This window comes from Bufo gargarizans, chromosome 2 (assembly GCF_014858855.1).
Source record: "Bufo gargarizans isolate SCDJY-AF-19 chromosome 2, ASM1485885v1, whole genome shotgun sequence".
In the NCBI taxonomy this organism is placed as follows: Eukaryota; Metazoa; Chordata; class Amphibia; order Anura; family Bufonidae; genus Bufo; species Bufo gargarizans.
In genome coordinates this window covers 391,403,114-391,429,481 of record NC_058081.1, presented here as the reverse complement: position 1 = coordinate 391,429,481, position 26,368 = coordinate 391,403,114, and the positions used below count along the sequence as shown (strand labels likewise).

Below are 26,368 nucleotides of genomic sequence, written 5' to 3'. Positions count from 1 at the left end.
TCTCTTACGAGCATGACACTCGCTCGTGTGAAACCAGCATTAGAGTAAAGCCTCACTCACGCGTCGGTGTTCCACGGAAGTGTGCTGTACGTGTTCTCCACGGACAGCACACGTCCCCATTCATTTTAGTGTGTATTCAGACATCAGTGTTTTTAGCACTGAGGCATGCTCTATTTTGTCCGTGTTCACAGATCCATCACGTCCATTATAGTCTATCATGAAAGAAGAGATGCTTTTAAAATTATTTTTCAGCTGTTCATTGTCAGTGAAACATGGATGCAACACGGACAGCAGAAAACTGACAGCTTCACGGATGAATCACTGACCACCTTCTCAAGGATTTGAACACTGACACAGACGTGTGAATGAGGCTTTAGGAGTCAGACTTGAGCTGACATGACCAGGTTCCAATAATTGTTCTGTTTCAGATTTTACAAGCTGAGGTTTTGTCTGGTCACAAAACGGAACACTACTAGAATGGGATGCATACTGATGTATCCTGAATGGAGCATACCCCATTCACAATACATTGATCCTAAATCCTCTGTCAGATCTCAAAACCGGAATGCCAAAACGCTGATGTGACTGTATCCTTAGTAATACAGTTCAAAATAATAGCAGTCAGACATCACTAACCTGATCAATCACTGTATTTGGTAGAAATGATATTGGCAAATTTACTAGCCGGTGTAGTAAATGACATGACATGCATACTGCTGATTCTGTGTAATTTAATCTCTAATTGAAAGGGGCATGTTCAAAATAATAGCAGTGTGGAGTTCAATTAGTGAGGTCATTCATTCTTTGAAAAACAGGTGGCAATTATTGGCACCTTATTTAGGAAGGAAGGCAGCAAATGTGCATTTCTCTCTGACATTCTGAGGAAAATGGGTCGTTGCAAACATTGTTCAGAAGAACAGCGTATGTCGATTTTAAAAGTTGATTTGAAGACAGAAAAACATAGGCTGCTCAGCTAAAATGATCGCAAATGCTTTAAAATGGCAATCAAAACCTGAAAGACGTGGAAGAAAGCGAAAAACTACCATTCGAATGGATCCAATTGTAGTCAGTAGGGCTTTGGCGTATGCCAGATATGGTGAACTTCAGCAGGCTGTTCCTCTGCTGGGTTTCATAACACCACTGTGAACGTACCCATTAGAGATGAATGAAGTGAGCTTCGGATGCTACATCTGAAGTCTCTTTGCTAAAAAATTTTTATAATACTGGGTGGAGATTTGTCTCCGTACAGTATTAGACTGTATGGGCTCAGATGAGCCAAAGTAAGTTAATTACGAAGTCGCGCAAGTCTTCATTGAATAACTTTTAAATTGATTATTACGGTGAAAAAACACTTCAAAACTTGAAACCGAACTAGGCTTTGGTTCCAAGGTTTTTCACTGTAATTACTGAAGTTCATGCGACTTCGCAATTAACTAACCGGCTCATCGGAGCACATACATTCTAATACTGTACGGATTAATCTCTGTCCCGTATTATTTTTTATTTGCAAAGTGACTTTGGATGTACTGTAACATCTGAAGTCACTTCGGTCATCTCTAGTAGCCTTATGTGGTTTGCCTACAAAGCATTTTAGTATTCCTGTACTTGCTTGAACTCTGATTACATCAGGCAGCCACTTCCCTGAATGTCCCTGTAATAAAGAGAGGTGGCTAGCTGCCTGAGGGAGAACCCTGCTTTCTCCTGATAGAATGTAGTCCTAAAAAATGTGCACTATAACTTCAAACCACCTTGTCATAAGTAAAGGCTGCAGATATTTTCTTGTCCTGTTGGCCCACTCTAAACTTCATGGTTTATTTCCTCAGCAGATCTATTTGGACCGGCAGATTTTAGTGCTGGGGTTGGATGGAGCAGGTAAAAGTAGTATAATCCATGCTTTAAGCACCAACACCACCAGGTCCAGATCGGCACCGACCCATGGGTTTAATACAGCCCAGATTCTCAGCCAGGGACTCAGGATTGAACTGTTGGAGGGTGAGTTTCTCAGTTGTACTAAATTCCTTCCAGATAAATGCATGGTGTCTTTATTTGAAGAATGGTCCCACATAGTGACTGTGCGCTCTATTTTCGGAAGTCCCACAGAATTGGAGAGGATACCATGCATGTGTGCTCACCATTCACTGTTGGGCCTCGTTCTTGAGATAGGTGTGAGTCCCACCTCTGGAACCTACTATCAGACTTTTATGGCATATGCTATTATTATGCCATAAATGGGACAACCCTTTTAATACAGGCGCTCTGTTCACACAATAGACAGATTCCAGGCGATCATATGATTTTACAAGTGATCACTAGAGAAATGACGTTAAAGGTATTCCCACATTAGATATGTAGGGCCCATTAGGATATGCTATAACTTGTCTAACTTCATGTATGACCACGTTTCCATTCACACCAGCCCATTATACCATATCCTGTTGATATCCAATAAATGGTTAAAGGGATTCTGTCACCTCGTTTTAGCCTATAGAGCTGCGGACATGCACGGCTAGATCGTCATTAGCATGTCCGCAATATACCTGTCTCATATCTCTGAGTGGTTTTATTGTGTTTAAAAAAAATGACTTTATAGATATGTAAATGACCCTGGTTAAGGAGCTGTACTAACCATTCTGGAGCTCAGCACCGCCTGCGTCCTCCGAATCTCCTCCTTGCTCACAGATCGCCGTAATCTCATGATGTGCGAGCTCGCGCATGCACAGTGACGGTATAGTGTTCCTTCCCTGTGCTGGCATCCGCCTCAGAAGGAACGGCGCATCACGAGATTATGGCAATCTGTGAGCAAGCGAGGAGATTTGGAGGACACAGGGGGGGGCGTGGCTGGGCTCCAAGAAGGTTAGTACAGCCCCTTGGGCTCCTTACCAGGCTGATATAGATATCTATATGTCTCATTTTTTAAACACAATAAAAGGACACAGCTTTATGCAACGGGTATATTGCGGCGATCTAGCTGTGCATGTCCGCATCTCTATAGAGTAAAACGAGGTGACAGAATCCCTTTAAGATGGGGAGACCCCTTTTAAGTGGCTTTGTCTTGTACTTTTTTCTATTCTAGGCCGTGGTAGACCTGGCACTAGTGTTTCTCTAGGGGTCAATTTTACCTTTTTATAGAAGTGAAGCTAATTCCTAATATTTGGCACAATTTATGGCCATTTTACATAGTTTGTACAGTTTGATTTCCAGTAATTGAAAAGGTGACATTAAAAGCCACTGGATATATAATATCAATTTCTTTATTTTTTTTTTTTAAGTGGGAGGCAGTCAGAACCTCCGGACATACTGGAACCAGTATCTTAAGAAGGCCCATATTATGGTCTTTGTTGTGGATTCCACAGATGACATACGCCTGCAGTTAGCAAGACATGAATTACATAGACTTTTAGAAGAGGCACCGCTCCTGCCCCTTGTGGTGCTGGCAAATAAACAGGTGAGTAACATATACTATATGGGCACAGCTGCACTCCTATGCCTAAGATAGCTATTCGGTTGTAACCATTTCTTGGAAAAGTGTTAATACTGACATCTTTAGGACAAGCCATCCTTATTTTATTTGTGAGGTGTTGATCAGCTGAATTAATGGGTTATGGGGCAGCTGCGTCCCTTGCATTCTTTAGCCTGGCACATCTCAATGTATATGTTGTGGCTGGTCCTGCAGCTCGGGTTGGCTGCCCTGTCATTCAGCTGATCAGTGAATGTGCTGGTAGTGGAATCCTCACTAATCCAATATTGAAGGCCTATTCTAAAGTTGTACTCATCTCTCACCACCCTTATGCTTTCTGGTCCCTTCTGCCACACAGGAAATGCCCACTCAGGCTCTCAATGACTGAAGGGGTGCCCACTGCAGCCGGTGATTGGCTGAACAAGCATTTCCTGTGAGGGACCAGGAAGAAAAGACCAGCAGATCAGGATCATCAGGGGGATGAGTAATTAACTTTTATTTTTTTTCCCCCCCATCTTCTCAGGATTGCAAGTCTGCTCTTATCACATCAGACATTTACTCAGAGCTATCATTGCACAGAATCCAGGGGGTAAGAGAAGTGACACTGCTGGGGACTAGCGCTGTGTATGATGGGTATGGAAGCAGCACCTCGTTACAGACTGTGAGATCAATGTTGGAGAAAAGGTTGCACAAAATAAAGGAATCTGAAGAAACTACAAACAATCTCCAAAGCAACCACCATAGGACATCTCTGTAAAAAGTGCCTAATGGACACAGCCTGGAATGTGGCTCCACTGAAGGATAACTTGAGCAACTGAGCAACTCCATCTGTGTGGTGGAGAGGAAGGATCTTGGTCAGGACTGACCAGCAGCTGCCATGTGTAACATTTGGATGTCAGAAGGCACATAACTGGGGCAGGTCCTCATTACACCCTGTGGCCTTTTGGAAGGCTTCTGCTGATTGAAACATAATTTATTTTATAAAGACTCTTTTCTAATAAGGAACACATTCTTGTGGTTATTTAATGTAAAAAAAAAATAAAATGTATATATTGTAAGATAACACATGTCTTGTGTCCATTTCAAGGCTGCACATCTCTGTGAAAACTTTCCAAGTCTTCCCCGTCACTCTTATTGTTTAAACAGAGCTGGATCTCCTGACTGTGACGAGTGATAGAATACATCCTGTGGTTTTCACTTTCTCAGCCGTATCTTGGCTTCTCTCCAGAGCCTGTGAGTCATTGGTCATCTTCTCATTGTTTTGCTCTTGATGTGAGTAGAGCTTGGTATTCAGCCGGGTGATGCTGCCTGTACAGGTTCACTTTACGCTGTATTTGTTTTGGGGTGTCCTGGTAGTAGTTTTGCTCATCTCGTGCCATTGCCTGAAAGATAAAAGAAAGGTGACTGAACTTCTCAGCATGCATTCAGGTATACTGACCTAAAAGGGAGCCTACACACGTGTAAAGGAACCCAAAGCCTTGTATTGAAGCTACAACTTTGCCTAATGGTTGGAAATCTAGACAGGATGAGCTTGCTGACATATTATCCAGGCGTATTTGGGCGATTATTCAGCTTAATACCATTAGTTCCCTATGTCAGTGTACCACAATTTTGATTTTGGCAGCTTCTCATAATTCACAGGAGAGGGTGGGCAGGAAGAAGCAGTGAGCAGCTGAACTCTTTTATATGGATGGGCAGAGTACAGTATTCAGCAGGTCCTCCATAGCAACTCTCGGCCTGGCAAAGTACAAGTTGCACCAGCTGAACAGGTGAAATCTTAGAAAAGACAGTTGGATGGGAGAAGCAAAACAAGAATGAAGGACCCACTGTGGCCCACACTTAATAATAAGAGTACACCAAGATTTTGGAGTGAAAACGTGGTGTAATTTGGCACATTTAAAGGGAGTCTGTCACCTACTTTGTGCTCATATCACATTAACCCAACATAAAAATAGTACCTGCATTGTGTCTGTCCCATGTCCAGAAGCTAGCTGCCGCCACCCCGCCCACGCCCCACCCATTTCTATGTTGGGCAACTGTGCTAGAACGTTATATGATTGGCCTTAAACGCTCAAAGTAGGTGACAGACCCCCTTTCAATGTGCCAAATTACACCACAATGTACTCCAAAATCTTAGTGTACTCTGTGTGGCCTAATACCAAGATGCCAGCATTGTGGCACAATTTCAGTGCAAATAAATTCTGTCTCAAACTAACCCAACCAATATTTGGTATCAAGTTAGAGAAAAAAAGTGTCTATCATGTGCCACTGTGATAAATATGGTGCATGTCTAGACAACTAATTTTATGCCAGCTATATCTGTGTTCCTCAACTCCAGTCCTCAGGGCCCACCTACGGTCTTGATTTGAGAATATCCCATAGGCCGATTTCACACGAGCGAGTTGTACACTCTGGACTCGGAGCGCGAGTATAAGACAGCTTATGAACTTCCAGAACTGCTGGGGTCGCATAGCATATTTATTTATGCTGCTATGTAACCCTTAGAGGTCTGGAATGTATTGGATAACACTGACATAATGCTGTCAGTGTTATCCAGAACTGTAAGGGCTACAAAGCATCATAAATCAATATAAATGCTATGCGACCCCAGCAGTGCTGGAAGTTCAGGATGGGAGCTGTCTTAGGGCTCGTTCACATGGACGTATTTTGCGTTCCGTATATGGACTGTTTTATGCATTCCACATACGGAAACTTTCAATGGGTCCGCAAAAGATGCAGACAGCAATCTGTGTGCTGTCCGCATCCATTGCCATGTTCCATGGCCCCGCAAAAATTATAGATAATGTCCTATTCTTGTCCGTTTTGCAGACAAGAATAGGCATTTCTATAATGGGCCTCCTGTTCCTTTCCGCAAATTGCAGAAGGCACACGGGCTGCATTAGTTTATTGTGGATCTGCAATAAAACGGCACTGTTGTGGGAACAAGGCCTTATACTCGCGCTCAGAGTCCACAGTGTACAACTCGCTCGTCTGAAAAGAAATCGGTCATAGAATGAACACCTGTGGTAAGACCTGATGCACTAACACTAATTATATGAGCTGCTCAATACTAAGGAAATCCTAAAAACATGACTGACAGGTGGACAATGAGGATCGACTTGAGGAACGCTAATCTAGAGGATTAGTATATCAGCCCAGTATTTCAGTCTCTCTGGATGTATCAGAATGGACCCTATTTTTATTTTAGGGGGATGTTTATCACAGTATACACTTCTCGTTTCCATGGTTACAACCATTCTGCAATCCAGCAGCGGTGGCCATGCTTGCACACTATAGGAAAAAGCACCAGCGATCCTGGCCACCAGACAAGCTACCGATTTTTCCTAAGGGCTCTCTCATCCAAGCATGGAATCCACTACGTGAAAGAGTGCCAAGCATTAACATGATTGATAATGCTCCGTGCCTCTCTGTGACATTTTTATCTTGCCATTATTTTGTAGTAAAAAGATTAGAGAGGCACGGAGTATTATCAATCATGGTAATGCTCAGTGTCTCTGCTGTCCGGAGTGGGGCTTGGCACTCTTTCACGCAGTGGGTTACCCGCACAGGATCCACTCATGTAAAAGAGCTGTAAAGTGTGCAAGCATGGCCACTGCTGATGGATTGCAGGGTGGTCGTAACCATGGAAAGGAACAGTGTATAATGTGATTGAAAAACGAATCCACAAGCAAAGGGCGCAATATGGACAATCACAATACATTAGTAAGTGGTTTGTATACATTTTCTCTACATAATAAATGCCACTTTCTGAAGTGAGGGAACTCCTTTTAATTCTTTCAGGACACAGCTTATTTTTTTTTTTTTTCCTGTGCTGCTGTGGCAATCACTGGCCTCAGCAGTGGCACATCACTGCTGGGTCACTGTCATGTGTCCGATATGTAATACAACTCATAATGTATGGAGCAGCCTTAACTCCTGAGCCTGCTTCATCCACTGCCCTGTGACGTACATGATCACACATAGACACCAATAATAAGTAACTCACAAAGTGAGTATGCGTACTGGGCCTGTATACCAACGAAAGAACAAGCACAGCACGACTAACAATGTATATATAAACTTTATTATGGTTCCCCGGGGGTAAAATCCAATGACAAACAATACAAGACTGTGGCGGAAAACACACAGGGTGGAGGGATCACAAATATACAAGGTAAGGCATAAAGAAAATATATATGTAGGTTGGATCAAGTCTAGATGATAAATAGATACCCTAATGGGGAACACACACACACATAGAGATCTCCCCCTCTCCCCTCATTGGAGCCAAATTCAGTACATATCCATTAAAGTGCATAGAATATAATGTACATGGACAATAAATTAAATAATGCCATAAATACCAGAATAATGATCCAATAGACCCTAACGTATGTTTCGCGTAAGCTTCCTCAGGGGGGATGTATGTACCCATACATCCCCCCTGAGGAAGCTTATGCGAAACGTACGTTGGGGTCTATTGGATCATTCTGGTATTCATGGCATTATTTATTGTCCATGTACATTATATTCTACGCACTCTGCACTTTAATGGATATGTACTGAATTTGGCTCCAATATGTTGTTTATGGTTGGTGAAGTTGTATATATGTTCCCTATTAGGGTATCTATTTCTCATCTAGACTTGATCCCACCTACATATATATTCTTATATATTCATTCCATGCCTTACCTTGTACATCTGTGATCCCTCCACCCTGTGTGTTATCCGCCATCGTCTTGTTTGTCATTGTATTTTATTGGATTTTCCCCCGGGGAACCCTAATAAAGTTTATATATACATTGTTGGTCGTGTTGTGTTGTTTCATTGGTGATGATCACACATAGGCAAGAGGTTACATAACTCTTGGAACCCATCCAGTATACATGACTAGGCACATAGTGCCATAACTTTACATGACTATCTTAGGATGTTACGTCGATACGGGCAAAATATCGTAGTGGTCTAAAGCCACTGGATGATGCGCTTGTGTGGTACTGCGTCACTGTGGCCTAGCCGTAGCAGCAGTGGGAGAGGGATAAAAAAAATAATAATTGCCAGACAACTATTCTTGTATAGAGTATATATAATACCTTGTAATCTTCACCATAATTTTCTACCATGTGACGAACGTAATGGACCATGTCAGAAGATATGGTCATTGTTTTTTTGGATGGCAGGCTGGCTGAAGCCTTCAGTTCTGAAAGAAAAAAGTAAAAATGATTTCCGAAAGAAACGCAGTGCACTAAAACCATACAATGCCTTTCACACAGTAACTGCTTAGGTGTATTATACAGAAATCTCTGTATTTCTGTGTCAGCAGCAAGCTTCCCCTTTTCAACCATGTATTAGAAAACCTAAATGACTATTTGAGGGGTTAATAGGGTGCCTCATTAATGAAAAGTGTCACAAACTGGCTGTGCTGACTACAGCAACCAATCACAGTGCAGCTCTCATTTTTCCAGAGCAGTTCAGGAGGTGTAAGCTGAGCTCTGAATGGCTGGTATGGGCAGCAAGGTACTCTTTCTCCCTGAATCTCCAGTACAAGTGTTTCTCAGGGAACAGTCCTGGTTCACCAATTATGAGCGCCTTACCTTGTATGACATATGGCTTTCTGACAATTTTCTGTTCAGTACTTGTGCCCTATGAAGAAAGTAAAATGAAATGATCGGTTACAAAAGGTCATGAATGCTTTGTGCCATGTTGCGCTGGTTACTGCTTATAAGATGCCAGCTCTGTCTTTTACACCATGTTATCTGGCTTTTTAAGTAGCCGCTGTTTATCCTGTACTCCAGCACTGTCCAATTACTAGGCCTTTGATTCACTTGGTTTACAACGAAAGGGGTTGGCCACTTAAAAATGTTTCCGAAATGCTCCTGAAGTGCATAATGTTTCTCCCACCTCAAATCTGGTTAGAAAGTGCCCGTCAACAGCCCAGGGAAACTGTGCAGAGCCTCTGCCGCCCTGTCCGCGGTCATGTGATTTAGGCCCCAACTCAAGACTGCTTGCCAGCAGCAGTTCTCCACTGCCAGGTACTTTCTAACCAGTGCATAGCTGCCAGTGACAATTTATGCACTCTAGGCCTCATGCACACAACCGTTGTTTAGGTCTGCATCCTAGCCGCCGTTTTGGCAGCTTGTATGCGGACCCATTCACTTCAATGCGGCCGCAAAACATGCGGACAGCACTCAGTGTGCTGTCCGCATCCGTGGTCAGCAAAAAAAATAGAACATAGCCATATGAGAACTTGTGTCTTTTTATGAGCTCTATTCAACTTAAAGGGGTTCTGCGCCTTCATTTAAAGGGGTTGTCCGGGTTCAGAGCTGAACCCGGACATACCCTTATTTTCACCCCGGCAGCCCCCCTGAGCCTAGCATCGGAGCATCTCATGCTCCGATGCGCTCCAGTGCCTTGCGCTAGATCGCGCAGGGCACAGGCTCTTTTGTTTTTAATAACACACTGCCGGGCGGTAACTTCCGCCCAGCAGTGTGTTCGGTGACGTCACCGGCTCTGAGGGGCGGGCTTTAGCTCTGCCCTAGCCGTTTTACTGGCTAGGGCAGAGCCAAATCCCGCCCATCAGTGCCGGTGACGTCACCGGGGTTCCTGTCAGCCCCATGGAGAGCCCGGTACGTCACCGGAACTCTGAAAAATGCCTTTGCCCTGCGCGATTTAGCGCAGGGCAAAGGAGAGCATCGGAGCATGAACTGCTCCGATGCTCATGTCAGGGGGGCTGCCGGGGTGAAAATGGAGGGCTGTCCAGGTTCAGCTCTGAACCTGGACAACCCCTTTAACTGATGATCTATCCTCTGGATAGATCATCAGCTTCTGATCGGCGGGGGTCCGACACCCGGGAACCCTGCCGATCAGCTGTTTGAGAAGGCAGCGGCGCTCCAGCAGCGCCGCTGCCTTCTCAAACAGCTGATCGGCGGGGGTCCCGGGTGTCGGACCCCCGCCGATCAGAAGCTGATGATCTATCCAGAGGATAGATAATCAGTTAAATGAAGGTGCAGAACCCCTTTAATGTATTGTGTATTAAAAAACTGGGAAAAACAAAAACCCTCTTCCATTGTTTATTGGGTTTAAAAAAAAATTCAGTGTGCGCTAAAAATGATGTGATACAATTACAGAAATACAAAACATAGAGGGAGATTTATCATATCTATACGTCAGAAAACCCTAGGTTTGTGACCTTTTAAACGCTTTTTGCACAAATGGTGTTAGACAATTTCCAAATAAAAACTACATGACAGCCCTGGCAAATTTATTGTCAATTACGCCAGTTTCCTGCAGAGACCTAGTGTGGATTTCATCATAGACACACTAACTGCCAGAGGATGCACTTAATTTATAACTAGGCCTCCTCATAAATTAAGCTAATCTTCCAGCAGACCTCAGGGTGGGCAGACGGTCCGGTTTTTAGACGGCTGGTCCTCTGTCCGGCGCAAGGCCAGGCCTATTGAAGACAGGGAACTGCCACCATACAAATTCGCTATTCCCGGGGCGGTCACTTTATTAAAGCATCCTGATTACATATGTTTTTTCCCACGTGGAAAAACCACAGAGTGAGTGTAATACAGTACCAGCAGTGTATGAGAAACAAGTGTCATGGATATTTAGCTTCCCCCCCATGTGAAAATCCGGAATTAGACTTACCGATAATTCAGTATTCCATGAATCCACCATGACGGCAACCAATTAGAGATTGACCATTGACCTCTGTAGGGTCAGGAACAGAGAAAAGTTAAATCTCCCCCTCCAACCACCGTTCACCAGTGTGTTACTTGATTACAGTGCTCCATACCCCAAATTATATATGTGTTTTTTGGGGGGGGGGATTGTTGTGACTTCATGGAAACTAAATTACCGGTAAGTCCACCACCATGATGGTAACCAATTAGAAACCTAACAGATCACTTGATTTAAGGGGGAGGGGGCTATGGCCTGAAAGACCTTCCGTCCAAAAGATAGGTCGGAGGAGCCCGATAAGTCTTATCTGTAGTGTTTCTGCATAAGAAGAAAACATGGCTCTAGTGGAATGAGCTTTTATATTGATTGGGCAATTTAGTCCCTGAATCCTGTAGCAATCTAAAATGGTCTGTTTAATTCATTTGGCAATGGATGCCTTCGATACCATTTTCCCCTTATTTGCACCCGAAAATTGCACTAATAGGTTATCTGCTAATCTAAATTCTTTTGTGACTTCTAGATATTTTAGGACCGTTCTCCTGACATCCAGTGAATTAAATTCTTCCTCTATAGAGTTTCTTGGATTTGTGCAAAAGGAAGGTAGTACTATCTCCTGGTCTTTATGGAAATCAGAGATACAACTGTAGGTAGAAAAACTGGGTCTAGCCTCATGACTATCCTGTATGGTAAGATAGGGCCTGTATTTCCTGACCGATGATATGGCTATGAGGAAAGCAGTTTTGTGAGACAGAGATTTAATGAAACTTGTCTCTAGGTGTTCGAAAGGTTGTCTTGTTAGGCCTTTGAGAACAGTATTTAGATCCCAAGAAGGAAGTAGTCGTCTGATTGTCGCTGGGTTCACACCTGAGCGTACTCTGTGCGATTTTATCAGGTGTTTACATACGCAAGAGGTTCACAAGCAAACTCCCATTGTCACGCGTTCCCGGAAGTCTATGTGCGGGAACGCACGATATTGCTCCCCAAAGAAGCTCCTGTACTTCTTGGGGCGTAGGGCGTACACGCTGTAAAACGCTCAGGTGAGAACCATGCCCATAGGGAATCATTGGTTCTTGCCTGTTGAGCGTTTTACAGTGCGTAGGAACGCGCTGTAAAACACTCCGGTGTGAACCCAGCCTAAAGGTTTTAAACTAGATGCAGCTTTGATGAATCTTTTAACCTATCTATGGCTGGCCAAATCAGAATCAAAGAAAGCGCTTAGGGCTGATATTTGTACCTTCAGTGTAGAGGGTCTAAGGCCCAATTCTAGGCCCTTTTGAAGAAACTGCTGAATATTAGGTTCTGAGCGATTGGGTGTGACTTTCCCTGTCCAGGAACAGAACCTTTTCCATAGTCTCAGATATATGGATGTCACTTTCTTCCTGCTTGCATTCAGAGTGGATATAACCTCCTCTGATAGACCTTTGCGGTTCAAAATGTCAGATTCAGGATCCATGCTGTTAATTTGAAGAATTCTGGGTGAGTATACGTTACTGGGCCCTGAGAATGTCTTTCCTGGAGGGGAAGGATCCATGGTTGTTGTGGTGATATTCTCTTCAATTAGGAGAACCAACTCCTTTTGGGCCAGAATGGCGTTATTAGGATCAGATTTGCTATCTCCTGAACGGCCTTCTGTATAACTCTGGGAATTAGCTGGAACGGAGGAAAAGCATCTATTGCCTCGGGCTGGTCCCTGGGATTTAGAGAGTAGAAGATTGGAGTCTTTGAGTTGTCCCCTGATGCAAATAGGTCTATGGATGGACGACGGCGACCCCATTTTTTTTTTTTACAATCAAGTTGAAAACCTGTGTGTTTAACGACCACTCTCCTTGGTCTATCTTTTTCCTGCTTAGGAAATCTGCTACGCAATTTTTGCTTCCCTTTAGATGTATAGCTGATATGGACATCACTGTATTTTCCGCCCAGGAGAATATTTTTCCCCGACACATTCCCTAGCTTTACTGACCTTGTACCTCCCTGATGTCTTAGGTAACATATCGTTGTCACATTGTCTGAGAATATTTATAAGTGCTGGCCCCTCAATACCTCCTTGGCTACCTTTAAGGTTTTCCAAACTGCTCTGAGTTTGCGATAGTTTGACGACTGAGCAGCTATCTTTGGAGACCAGATCCCTTGATAGAGATTTCTTCCGACCTTTGCTCCCCATCCTGTACTGCTTGCGTCTGTCTGGATTACTACTGATGGTACCTTTTGCCAGACTACTCCCTTTACTAATCTTTTTGATTTTAGCTACCATAGGATGGAATTTTCCGGGATCGGAAATTTGTGGTCTAGTGATGTTTGGCATTTGTCCCATTTCCTCAGTAACCAGGACTGTAGAGGTCTGTAGTGGATCTGACACCAAGGAACTGCCACGATGCAGGCTGTCATCAATCCTAAGAGACTCATAGCTCCTCTGATGGAATATGATCTTCTTCCCAAAAAATTTCTTGTCGCTTCCTGTAATGTTTTTATTCTTTCTGGTGTAAGAAAGGATGCCTGTCTTGTAGAATCTAGGAGTATGCCTAGGAATTTCATCCTAGTGTCTGGTAACAGGACTGACATTTCTTGATTTATTACCCATCCTAGATTGCAAAATCTGTTTAGATCTGCTTCTATTTGATGTTTTGAATCTGATATAAATAAATAAAAATCTTCCAGATAATGGACTATAGTTAGTCCTCCTTTCCTCAAAAAAGCCACCATTTCCACTATCAGCTTGGTGAAGACTCTGGGTGCAGAGGAGATTCCAAAAGGGAGGGCGACAAATTGAAAATGTACTATGTTCCCCATAGGGTTTTTTATGGTATTTTTGAGACTGAGCTTTGATCGGGACCTGATACTACGCATCCTTTAAATCGATCGTGCACATTAATGCGTTCTTCCCCATCAGTGGGATGGCACTACTCAGCGATTACATCTTGAATTTTCTGTATATTATATGCCTGTTTAGGTCCTTTAAGTTCATTATGGTTCTGTAGGAACCATTAGGATTTTTGACAAGGAATGGGTTTGAGTAATATCCTTGTCCCCATTGAGACTGAAGTACCTGAACAACTACTGGCCCAAACACATACTCTCCGGAGAAGGGAATTGAACTTTATTTCTTTTTAGACAGTTTATCTCCTGCCCAGGACTTCATCCAGAGTGCTCTCCTAGTGGCGTTTAATAATGCTGCGTCTTTTGCCGAAAACCTGACTGTTTCTGCGGAAGCGTCTGCTAAAAATCCCGTAGCTGACTGTAGTAGGGGAAGAGACTATTTGTTCATCCCTTGGAGTTTTACTAGCTAGATGTTTCTCTAGTTCATTTAGCCAGAGGTACATTGACCTAGCCACTGATGTAGCTGCAATATTCGTTTTTATACTATACATGGCTGCCTCCCAAGATTTTCGCAAGAGGCTATCAGCTTTTCTCTTCATGGGGTCTTTCAACTGAGTGGAGTCCTCAAAGTATAGCAATGTTTTGTTTTTTTATTAACTTTTGCCACCTGTATATACATTTTTGGAATTCAATTAAAAACCTCTGACTCAGTTTTGGGTTCGCCCATTCACCCATTACAATCTCTTTAATGTATTCATTAATGGGGAAGACTCTAGATCTTTTAGTCGTAAGTCCACCAAAAATTTCCTCTTGTACCGAATGGGGTTTCTGAATATCTTCTATCCCCATTGTATTTCAGACTGCTTTTAAAAGGTCATTCATTTCTTCGGTGGAGAAATATAATTTTTTAGATTCAGCTACCACCTCTCCTTAATATAAGGGATTTTCATCATCCCATATTTTGGACGAGGAAGCTTCATCTTCCAACCCCTCAGATTCTGAAGAGGAACTCTTTGCTAATTTCTGGCGTTTGGGAGGTTGAGGTCCAATGGTCTCCTCACGGAATGATGCAAGAGAAGACTTAACTTCCTCGTGGATCATTGATCTGAATTCCTGCATAATAGATGGTTGTTACAATTCCCGCTATACACTCCTTACAGAGTTTTTTTTTAGTATTGTTTGGGAAGTTTAGTATAACATTGGATGCATTTATTACTTATTTTGGGCATTTTCAAAGCCACTTTAGAGACCTGTAGTAAGAGAGTAGGACAATTAGTGAAGAATATCTTAAAAGGGAGTCTGTCACCTCCATATGGCCATATACAGTGCTTACATTGCCCTATAGCACACCTATACATGAATGTAATGGTATCTTTGTCTTTAGACTTGCAGAAGCTGGAAAAACGAACTTTGATATGCAAATGAGCACTCGCAAGTGTCCAGGGGTGGCGTTCACTGTGTTCAGGCTGCCCTGCCATTTTTCATTGTTCCCCGCCCCAGCCTCTGCATATGCCCGCCCTCCTATTCCCATGCGCCATACTAAGGCCCGGCGAGATCCCGCTGGTTTTGCGCCGTTCGCAGTAGTTAAAGCGATGCCGCGCCAACAATGGGCATTGCAGTGCGCATGCTCCGGCCCTGCGAGGAAGTGCACAATCTCGGCCGGACCTTAGGATGGCGCAAGGGAATAGGAGGGCGGGCATATGCAGAGGCTGGGCAGCCTGGGCACTTGCGAGTGCTCATTTGCATATCAACGTTTGTTTTTCCAGCATCTGCAAGCCTAAAGACAAAGACACCATTACATTCATGTATAGGTGTGCTATAGGGCAATGTAAGCACTGTATATGGCCATATGGAGGTGACAGACTACCTTTAAATATATCTGCATGTATATGCTATTGGCTTACTGAGTCAAAATATATATACAGGAGCCATACCATTAAGGGGGAGGGGAAAAAAAAAAAAAAAAAAAAAAAACACAACAACAACATCGCCTCCCCCGACGCAGTGAACACAAGGCCCAGATGCTGATAATGCACGGTCCCCACATACATTCAAAGACAGCTGCCAACACATCCCCCATGTGTAACTCACCGTTTGCTGAGGAGTCTCAAGCACCCTGGACGGCTGCATCTTGGGGCCCGACATCTTTCTTCCGGCACCGCTCAAGAGACCTGTAGAGCGGATCTCACTCTGTGCCGCCGGGCCCGGACTTAAAACCACTTCCAGTATGCGCATGCGTCCGACCCGGAAGTGACGTCAGACGCCCATGACCCGCACGGGACTTGTGTCAATGCTCGGTAATCTCGCCAGGAGATAGGAGGCAGCATCAGGGTAGGCTCCTGACACCCTATCCACAATGGGAATTATACTTACCTGATCCCTGCCATTGGGTTCTGGCTCCGCGGGGCACCTGGCCGCGGTAATGTGTCATTCATGCATCATGTCATTGGTCACATGATGAATGGGTAAAACGTCACCGCTACGGTTAGTCATTGGCTGCAGCAGCCATGTGACCCGTGTCAAATGGGATGTTCACGCAGGAAGGCCCAGGAACAGCGGCAGAGCCAGGTGAGAAAAGGACCCTGAAACCCAACAGTGGGTTCAGGCACGTATGATTCCTATGGCAAGTCTAGCCATGCTAGAGAGGGGTGGGGTTTGCCAGAAAGGCCCTTGCGGGTGAACAACCCCTTTAAAGTAGCACTCCAGGAATTTTGTCTATATAGTGTAACATAGGCTATTATTAAAGCAGTTTTCTGGGAGTTCAATATTAATGGTCTGTCCTCAGCACAGGTTACTAATATCAGATCAACGGGATAGGGGGTCTGACTCCCACCACCCCTACAGCGCTTCTTCATAGTCCACTGATGTTATGGCCTGTTTGCAGCTTAGTCCCCTTAAAGGGGTATTATCAACACGCAGTTTTATACTTACCTGCTCCCGGCGCGCTGTCAACTTCCTGTTTTGGCAGGGGGCGGGCTCCACCTTGATTGAAGTCTTCACCCGGCCGGGCCGCGCGCTGTACTGAACGCGCACGCCGAGGCCTCGCATGCGCCCTGGTGACTTCTTCCTGGCAAGTATACTATACTGGCCAGGAAGAAATCACCATAGCGCATGAGCGGCCTCGGCGTGCGCGTTCAGTACAGCGCGCGGCCGGCCGGGAGAAGAGAAGAGAAGTCGTCTGCGCACGCGCGGCCACCGCGATTCCTGAGAAGAGCAGTGGCCGTAACCAGCGGAGACGGAAGACAATAGTCAGGTAAGTATAGGTTTATTTTCTTCTAAGGGGTGGGAATTTGTTAATTAAATATATTTAGAAGAATGATCACTGTTAAATCATTAACAGATTTAACAGTGATCATTAAGATGAGAATACCCCTTTAAAGGTAAATGGGCCTAGGCTGCAATACCAAGCACCGCCACTACAAAATGAACAGCACTATGCTTGGTATACTGCGACGAGGCCCCCACCAATCAGATATTGATTACCTATTCTGAGACCGGAAAACCCTTTTAAAGAATACAATAGAAGCTTGTGTATATCTGTTTTATATGATGTGCAATTTGTAAGACGCTGCCATTTTGATTCCTTCTTCCACTTAGATCTAGTTTTCCTAATAAGTCCTACATTTCCCAGAGATAGAGGGGGTGAGTCCCGAGTCCTGTCTAAGGGCGGCCATAACATACAGGTCCAGTGCAAGGATTTTTGCACACACAAGCGAAGCTACCCCCCCCCCCCCCCCACAACTCGGTGGGGGTGATGTAAAAGGGAGGGCGTGATGTGACATGGAGGGGGGGGGGGATGAGAAATGTGACATGGGGGTGGAGAAATGGTCGCCTGCAGCAGCTGCCCTTCTCCTGTGTGGTCCTGGGATCTTCTCTCTGTGCTCCGGACAAGACCAGTGATTGGCTCAGCAGGAAATCACTGCCCTGACACGTAACACAGCGGGAAAGGTCCTCAAACAACTTGTCAGGACTTGGGAGCCCAGAGAGAAGAGATGAGGACCACTACACAAAGGAGAACAGCCGCAGGAGGCCGGCAAGTGATGAAAAAAAAAGTTTCATTTTTCCGCCCCCTCTTCTCAGCGCCCTAGGGCAGCCGCTTGGTCTGCCTTATTATAGCACCGGGCCTGATAACAGATCAGTGACAGCTGTTGTTCCTTCACACTGCATGGTCTCCATGTTTTCCTATGTGATGCATCTTGAGCCTGTCTGCCCTCACATGCAGAAGACCAGTGTGAAGCTACATCTCGTACAACTACATTGGAGTAGGGTTGTAGCGGGTATCGAATGATCAATACCCAATTTATACTTTTGTACTGGTATCTATTCGATACCGGGATTTGACATTTACCGATACTAGGCTGCACTACTGCGCAGTCTAGTATCGGAGAACATGGCGCACACTGCTCTCAGCACGCGCCATGTTCTCCTCAGCAGCACAGGGGAGAAGGAGTCTCTCTCTCCCCCTGTGCTGCTGTTGCTGCCGCCAATAAGAAGAGAGTGAGGCGGAGGAGGGAAGGGGCTGTGGCCACTGCGCCACCAAAGATGATAACTCACCTATTAATACAGATATAGGCGGTGGGTGCCGGCAGCAGAATCACATAGCCGGCACCCGACCTCTATGATAGGGCACTGCAATCCGGGGCAGTTAACCCCTCAGGTCTAGCAACGGAGGGGTTAACTGCTGCAGACTGCAGTGCCCTGTCATAGAGGTCAGGTGCCAGCTATGTGATTCTGCTGTCGGCACCCGCGTTCTGTATTTGGATTAAAATGTTACTCATCTTCATTGGTGGCACAGTGCGCACCCCCCTTCCCCAGTACTAAAAACATTGGTGGTCCAGTGCACCCCCCCCCCCCCCCCCCCAAGTATTATAATCATTGGTGGCAGCAGTGGCCACAGGGTCCCCTCCCCTCAATTGATTGGTGGTGCAGTGGCAGCTTCTGATCGGGGCCCCAACAGTGTAATCCTGGGGCTCTGATCAGTTACCAAGGCAGCCATGGTAATCTCCCTGCTGCTGTGCGTACTATGCACAGGGCAGCAGGGAGAGAGTGTGAAGTCCTATTCACCCTAATAGAGATCTATTAGGGTGCATAGGACAAGGGATTAAAATATCCCAGATTCTAGCCCCTAAGGGAGAAATAGTTATTAAATAAAATAATAAAAAACATCAAAGTATAAATCACCCCTTTTCCCATTTTTACATATAAAATATATAAACAATAAACATATCACATATGGCCAAGTCCAAACTAATAAAATATAAAAAAATAAATCTCCTATGCAGAGAAAAATAAATAAAAACCGCGCAATTTGCCATTTTTTAGTCACCTAGTTCCCCCCAAAAATAGGATCGGACTGTTCAATTATGGGCCGGACATTCCAAAAAAAAATGCCTAATGCACGCTGCTTTTTTGGGGTTTTATTTTTTTCGCATGGTGTCAAGTATCGCAATACTTTTTAATGGTATCGAAATCTAATCAATATTTTGGTATGGAAACAACCCTACACTGGGGAGTCTGGATACACAGATAGTATAGACGGGTAGTGAGTCAGGAGGTTTATATAACTGCAGCTAATTATTGCATACACTTAGCTACTAAATATCAGCGCATGTCGAGAGGCGGCTGGACTAAAAGTACTACATGTCGTACTTTTAGTCCGGCCGCCTCTCGCATGCGCTGCCGTGTTGCCTCTGAAACTCTGCCCCCATTATAGTCAATGGGGCCGTAACGGTAATCCGGGGGCACGCGTGCACTAGCGGCAGGACGGATCTGACAGGCTGTTTACCCGCCGGAACAGCCTACCGGGGGTCCTTGCCGCTAATGTGAAAGTACCCTTACAAGGCCTCAGAGGCGGGAATGGGGAGCAGGTGTGTTAAATTTGGTGTTATCGCTCTCACATTCTCTCATACTGGTCACTGGAAGTTCAACATGGCACCTCATGGCAAAGAACTCTCTGAGGATCTGAAAAAAAGAATTGTTGCTCTACATAAAGATGGCCTAGGCCAGTGATGGCTAAACTATGGCACTCCAGCTGTGGTGAAACTAAGGCTCCTAGCATGCTCCATTAATTTCTATGGAGTTTTGAGAACAGGCAAGCAAGTGTGCTGCATCTTGGGAGCTGGAGTTTTACCACAGCTGAAGTGCCAGAGGTTAGCCATCACAGGCCTAGGCTATAAGAAGATTGCCAACACCCTGAAACTCAGCTGTAGCACGTTGGTGGCCAAGTCCATACAGCGGTTAAACAAGACAGGTTCCACTAAGAACGAGCCTTACCATGGTCGACCAAAAAAGTTGAGTGCACGTGCTCAGCGTCATATCCAGAAGTTGTCTTTAAAAAAAATAAAAAACGTATGAGTGCTGCCAGCATTGCTGCAGAGGTTAAGGGAGTGGGGTTGTCAGCCTGTCAGTGGTCAGACCATACCATACGCAGCACACTGCATGGTCAAATTGGTCTACATGGCTGTCATCCCAGAAGGAAGCCTCTTCTAAAGCTGATGCATAAGAAAGCCTGCAAACAGTTTGCTGAAGACAAGCAGACTAAGCACATGGATTACTGGAACCATGTCCTGTAGTCTGATGAGACCAAGATAAACTTATTTGGTTCAGATGTTGTCGAGCGTATGTTGCAGCAACAAGTGTGTCTTGCCTACTGTCAAGAATGGTGGTCGGAGTTCCATGGTTTGGAGCTGCATGGGTGTTGCCGACTGTGGGAAACTGGACACAGGGCAGTATTCAGTATTCCAACATGATGACAACCCCAAACACACCTCCAAGACAACCACTGCCTTGCTAAAGAAACTGAGGGTAAAGGTGCTGGACTGGCCAAGCATGTCTCCAGACCTAAACCCTATTGAGCATCTGTGGGGAATGCTTAAACGGAAGGTGGAGGAATGCAAGGTCTCTAACATCCACCAGCTTAATGATGTCATCATGGAAGAGGATTCCAGTGGCAACCTGTGAAGCTCTTGTGAACTCCATGCCCAAGAGAGATAAGGGAGTGCTGGAAAATAATGGTGACCACACAAAATATTAAACCTTTTAGCATTTTCACTTAAGGGTGTACTCACTTTTGTTGCCAACGGTTTAGACATTAATGGCTGTGTGTTGAGTTATTTTGAGGGCACAACAAATTTACACTATTATACAAGCTGTACACTGACTACTTTACATTGTATCAAAGTGTCATATCTTCAGTGTTGTCCCAATAAAGATGGAATAAAATATTTACAAAAACGTGAGGGGTGCATATCTTCAGTAGAATTCTATGCAAAAAGGCAAATAAAGAGGAACCAGTAGGGTGGGGAAAGGCTGCTGGGAGGGTAGGAAATAGGTGCCAGTAATTTCAGTTACTCACGTGCAACTTCAATGCTTTCTTACAGCGAGTAAAATAAATAAATAAATAAAAAAAATTCCAACCAAATACCCAGTGTTTACAGTCAAGATTATCCCTGTGTTTCTTATTCCAGTAATACTTACTGCGTCTGCACGGATTGGGAGAGCCTTGTTGGGGTCAAAAGCAAGACCCATTTCGGCCAGATTTGAAGCTACAGACCTGTTGTCGTCCCAAGCTTTTCTGATTTCATCACTGGAATTAAAACATTACATCAATTTTGGCTGGTTCACATACTTTGTGTATACTGCACACTACCTACAGAATCAACCACCCAAAAGACAGTAAACCAAGTCATGTTAGTACTTTTTTTTAAATATATTCTGCAGCTGACAATGACACCAAACACACAAGGTCATTAAGAACTATCTTCAGCGAAAAAGAAGGAGCCCTGGAAGTAATTATATGGCCACCACAGAGCCATGATCTCATCATCGAGCCTATCTGGGATTACCCGAAGAGAAAGAAGAATCTGCACAAGCCCACATCAACACAAGATCTGTGGTTATTTTTCCAAGATGTTTGGAACAACCTCCCTTTTGAGTTCCTTCAAAAACAGTATCCGAGCGTACCTAGAAGGATTGGTGCTGTTTTGAAGGCAAAGGGTGGTCATACCAAATATTGATTGGATTTAGATTTCTCTTTTGTTCATTTACTTTGTATATTGTTAAATTGGTAAAAATAAACTATTAATACTTACTATATTTGAAAGCTTCACTACTGAGTAGGCTTCACTACTGGCTTTGGCTCATAATAACTGATCAAAAACTGAAAACTTTTGCACAGTAATAAATAACATATACACAGAGCTTACACTCTGTGCACCTATCACACAGGTCAGAAGACAACAGCATGTGGGGGAGGAACAGTGCTCTACATGACATTATATACTTCTGTAGAGTTGATATCTGCCATTGGGCAAACACTGTACTGGGCATCAAAAGGGCCCTATCTGTCAGGGGCAGGAGTGATATAACAGGCTTTGATAGGGGCACACCCTCCAGACACCTAGTCCACAGTGTGCCAAGCATCTGCTCTGTGTAGACTTCTAGGGCAAACAGAACCCCTTAGCCCAAGAAAACAAGAGATCAGAGGCAGGAATGACTACTGCACAATAATGAAAGCATCCAAAGAGCCTTAGCTTACTGATATTTGGGGCTTTTGATTAGTCTCCAGCTAAATGTTTATGGATCACAAAGTCAAGCCTTGTTTTATTATTTCTTTGAAGTAGGATGAATTCAGACATGAGTCTCAGGTTCCCAGGGTTTTTGTCTCCCCCCTGAGCCGGGCCACTCTGCTAGGGTTACCCCTGTCTCATGGGCATCAGTCACTCTCATAGCAGGCCACAGTGCCGGGAAGTCTCTCACTATTATAAGTTTGTCGTGTAAATTTGGGGCAACTGCCACTTTGTGAGTCTACCTGCCAGCCCTTGTGGTTAGAGACACCAGGGTGGTGGCATAGTCTTTTAAGTCTCCATGGATGCACGCGACCCCGACTTTCTGGCCTGTATACTCCGCTGACCGTACTAGAGGACCCCTTACTAGGGACACCAGACTCCCCGAATCCAGCAGAGCATCCGCTGGAGTGTATCCTACCTCCACCTGGCACAGGTGGTTTAGAGTTTTTGGGGGTACCTGCTGCACACAGCTTCCTGGCATATAGCGACTGACAGTAGCCATAGTTAGCATCCATGGGTTCCACCTGATGGGGACAGTCAGTTCCTACATGGCCCAGTTCCTGACACCGCCAGCAGACTATCGGAGCCAGGTCCATAGAGGGTACAGCGGTTTTACTGGCCCAGCATATGCAAAGAAGTGGAAGAGTTTTGTAAGTCTTGCTCGACCTGCCAGATAACTAGCCCTTAGCCACATTTCCGTAGTCCCCTAGTACCTCTCCTGATTATCGAAGTACCGTTTGACCGAATAGCTATGGACCTCATAGGCCCAGTACCGAAGTCCACTAGAGGGCATCAACACATCTGAGTCATTCTAGACTACGCCACTCTGTACCCGGAGGTGGTGCCAATGCGACATACATCGGCCAAACTCATAGCTAAGGAGTTAATGGAGATGTTTTCCCGAGTAGGACTACCTAAAGAGGTTCTGACCGACCAAGGGACCCCTTTTATGTCCAAGGTGATGAGAAAACTCTATAAATTGCTGCACATAGAACTAGGGACGTCTGTTTACCATCTGCAAACGGACAGTCTGGTAGAACGGTTTAACCCAACATAATAAAATATGTTGAAAAAGGTAGTGTCTAAAGATGGGAAGGACTGGGACCTCCTTCTGCCCTATCTCACGTTCGCAGTGCGAGAGGCACCCCAGGCCTCTACTGTGTTCTTGCCCTGCAAACTGCTATATGGCAGACACCCTTGCGGTCTCTTGGACGTGGCCAAAGAGGCGTGGGAACAACAACCCACTCCAGATAAAAGTGTCATTGAGTACGTTAGCCAGATGCAGGATCGGATAGAGACAGTGTTGCCTCTTGTTAGGGAGCATATGGAGGCAGCTCAGCGAGCCCGGGTAATGGTTTTGGTTCCGGTACCGACTGTGAACAGTAAGTTCCTGGCTAGGTGGCAGGGGCCCTACGAGGTACTCAAGAAAATTTGAGATGTACAAGGTACACCAGCCCGGGTGGCAAAAGCCAGAGCAGGTTTACCATGTGAATTTACTCAAACCGTGGAAAGTTAGGGAAACCTGTACAGAAGCCAGCCCACGGCCAGGTTTTCTAGGAGAAGAGGTGCCGACCCCTCTGGCTGATGCAAGAGAGGCGGCTGCCACAGTAAAATTTGCTGACAGCCTCTCCCCTAAACAGGTTCAGGAGACCAGGGAGTTTGTTAGTCGGAACACGGATGTGTTCTCGGACCTCCCTGGACGCACTTCCATAATCCAGCATGACATTGTCACTGAGCCTCAGGCAAAAGTCAGATTAAAACCATACCGGGTACACGAGGTTTGGCGTCAAGCCATATCGGAGGAGGTGAAGCTAGTGTTTCAGCTAGACATCATTGAGGAGTCAAAAAGTGAGTGGGTCAGTCTTATAGTATTGATACCCAAGCTGGACGGGACATTGCAGTTTTTTAACGACTTTCGAAAACTTAACGAGGTTTCCAAATTTGATGCGTATCCCATGCCCCGTGTGGATGAGCTCATCGAGAGGTTAGGACAAGCCCGGTATTTTTCTGTTTTGGACCTCACCAAAGGGTACTGGCAGGTGCCCTTAACGGAGGCTGCCAAACAGAAAACTGCCTTCATACGCCTGAGGGGCTGTATCAATATAAAGGTCTTAACCTTTGGTCTGCATGGTGCCCCCGCCACTTTTCAGCAACTAATGGACATTGTGCTTCATCCACATCGTCAATACGCTTTAATTTGCCTGGATGATATTGTCATCCACAGTACCGACTGGGAAAGTCACCTACCCAAAGCGCAGGCTGTAGTGGACTCCCTTCGGAAAGCTGGCCTAACAGGTAACCCCAAAAAATGTGCAATAGGGTTAGAAGAGACTAAGTACCTGGGGTAGATCATTGGGCGCGGAGTCATCAAACCCCAAGTGAACAAAATAGAGGCGATACAGAATTGGCCCCGACCTGTCACCTGTCTCTCTGCACGTTGACTGACTTTAGGAGAAGTCAGGGCCAGGCATGATCACGACTGGTCCAGTTAATCAAAGTGCAGTGGGTGCTGCAGTTGCAAAGAAAACTGAGCTTCTAGGAGTAACGACAATGCCCCCATTTCTCCTGGAGCAGTGATCAGCAACCTCCAGCACTCTAGTATATGAACATGGGACCAACTAGATGCCTTCAGCTGCCAAGTGAACATGTAACAGGTCAGCCAGCTTCATACCGTGTTTCCCTGAAAATAAGACCTACTTCCAATTTTGCCCCCCGAAAATAAGACCTCCCCAATAATAAGGCCACCCCCGAACAGAAGGCCTCCATGATAATAAGGCCTCCCCGATAATAAGGCCCCCCGGAATATAAATAAATTATCCACTGTCCACTGGCACAGGGGAGGGGTATCACTTAAAATGACACAGGGGGATCAGAGGGGGGAATCAAAATGACACAGGAGGATAAGAAGGGGGTACTAAAATGGTAATTTCCCCCCCCCCCCCCTCTGATTCTCCTGTGCCATTTTGATTCCCCAGTGTCATGGAAAATTAAGACATCCCTGAAAATAAGACCTAGCGCATCTTTGGGAGCAAAAATTATTATAAGACACTGTCTTATTTTCGGGGAAACAGGGTAGGTAGAAATCTGCTGACAGATGCCTTTTAACCATACCAAGTAGTTTATATTTACACGATTAAAGCAGTTTATAAAAAATAAAAAATAGGGTCTGCTCTTCCCCCCCCTCCCTCCCCCCCCTCCTCCAGTTTTAGGGCTGATTCCCACAACTGTGCTCAGTCCCGGAAACACGGTCAATGTGTCGGCCACGGCTCCCCTGCCCAAAACTGGTTTTATGATAGTCAGTTCCTATCTGAACTGGGCCTGTTCTACTGGACTCACACCATCATGTGAGTACAGTACATGAAACCCACCATCAGACAGGAGTTGAGTGCACCACTATGATGCAGTCTGGGAGATGCTGTTTCCAGGATCATCTGAACCAACCCTTATTCATAGGGTGCGTCTAATATTGAAGCTCCATTGAATCCAAAAAATAAGCTCAGCCGCAATACCAAACACAGCCTACAGACAGGAGGGGCGCTGCTTCTGGAAAAGAAAGCCTTTGGATGAGAGGAGACATGACCAGATGGCAGCGGGAAGCGATCTACCAGATGTATGGCCACTCTGCTGACGGTGACTCACTATTGCATGGGGCATCTCAGGGGCACACAAAACCCTGTCCTCACCATGCGATACGCGGCGCGTCCTTCTTCCTCGCTCTGCGCTTCAGCTTCTTTCTGTTAACGCTGTATTTGAAGGTGTTCTTTCGCGTCTTCCTTACTTTTCCCATCTTGTTTCTCTGTACTGTAACGAGACACGTGGTCTGGTCGCTGGGCGCGTTAG

At 45.2% G+C, this 26,368-nt stretch overlaps 2 protein-coding genes across 3 annotated transcripts in view; one reads left to right on the top strand and one right to left on the bottom strand.

Moving 5' to 3' along the window:
- ARL10 (ADP ribosylation factor like GTPase 10) overlaps positions 1-4,462 on the top strand; it is a 16,943-nt gene extending 12,481 nt beyond the window's left edge. The window contains exons 2-4 of one of the 2 annotated variants that reach the window (XM_044280808.1): positions 1,827-1,992; positions 3,270-3,445; positions 3,981-4,462. In XM_044280808.1, the coding sequence (XP_044136743.1) occupies positions 1,827-1,992; positions 3,270-3,445; positions 3,981-4,214 (576 nt within the window). In that variant the 3' untranslated portion in view covers positions 4,215-4,462. Of the gene's footprint in view, positions 1-1,823; positions 1,993-3,269; positions 3,446-3,980 lie in introns of both variants that reach the window. The other variant, XM_044280807.1, reaches the window with a different exon arrangement.
- NOP16 (NOP16 nucleolar protein) lies at positions 4,446-26,368 on the bottom strand. The gene is made up of 5 exons (XM_044280809.1): positions 26,212-26,368; positions 21,438-21,546; positions 9,053-9,101; positions 8,552-8,658; positions 4,446-4,839 (listed from the first exon to the last, which is right to left on the bottom strand). The coding sequence occupies exons 1-5, from the start codon at positions 26,313-26,315 to the stop codon at positions 4,711-4,713; spliced, it is 498 nt and encodes a 165-aa protein (XP_044136744.1). The 5' UTR covers positions 26,316-26,368; the 3' UTR covers positions 4,446-4,710.

Excerpts from the sequence above, each read along its gene's own strand:
- NOP16 (XM_044280809.1), bottom strand. The coding sequence starts at position 26,315 with ATGGGAAAAGTAAGGAAGACGCGAAAGAACACCTTCAAATACAGCGTT. Across the intron at positions 21,547-26,211 it reads GACGCGCCGCGTATCGCATG|TGATGAAATCAGAAAAGCTT; the intron begins GTGAGGACAGGG and ends TTTTAATTCCAG. Across the intron at positions 9,102-21,437 it reads TCCCAATCCGTGCAGACGCA|GGCACAAGTACTGAACAGAA; the intron begins GTAAGTATTACT and ends CTTTCTTCATAG.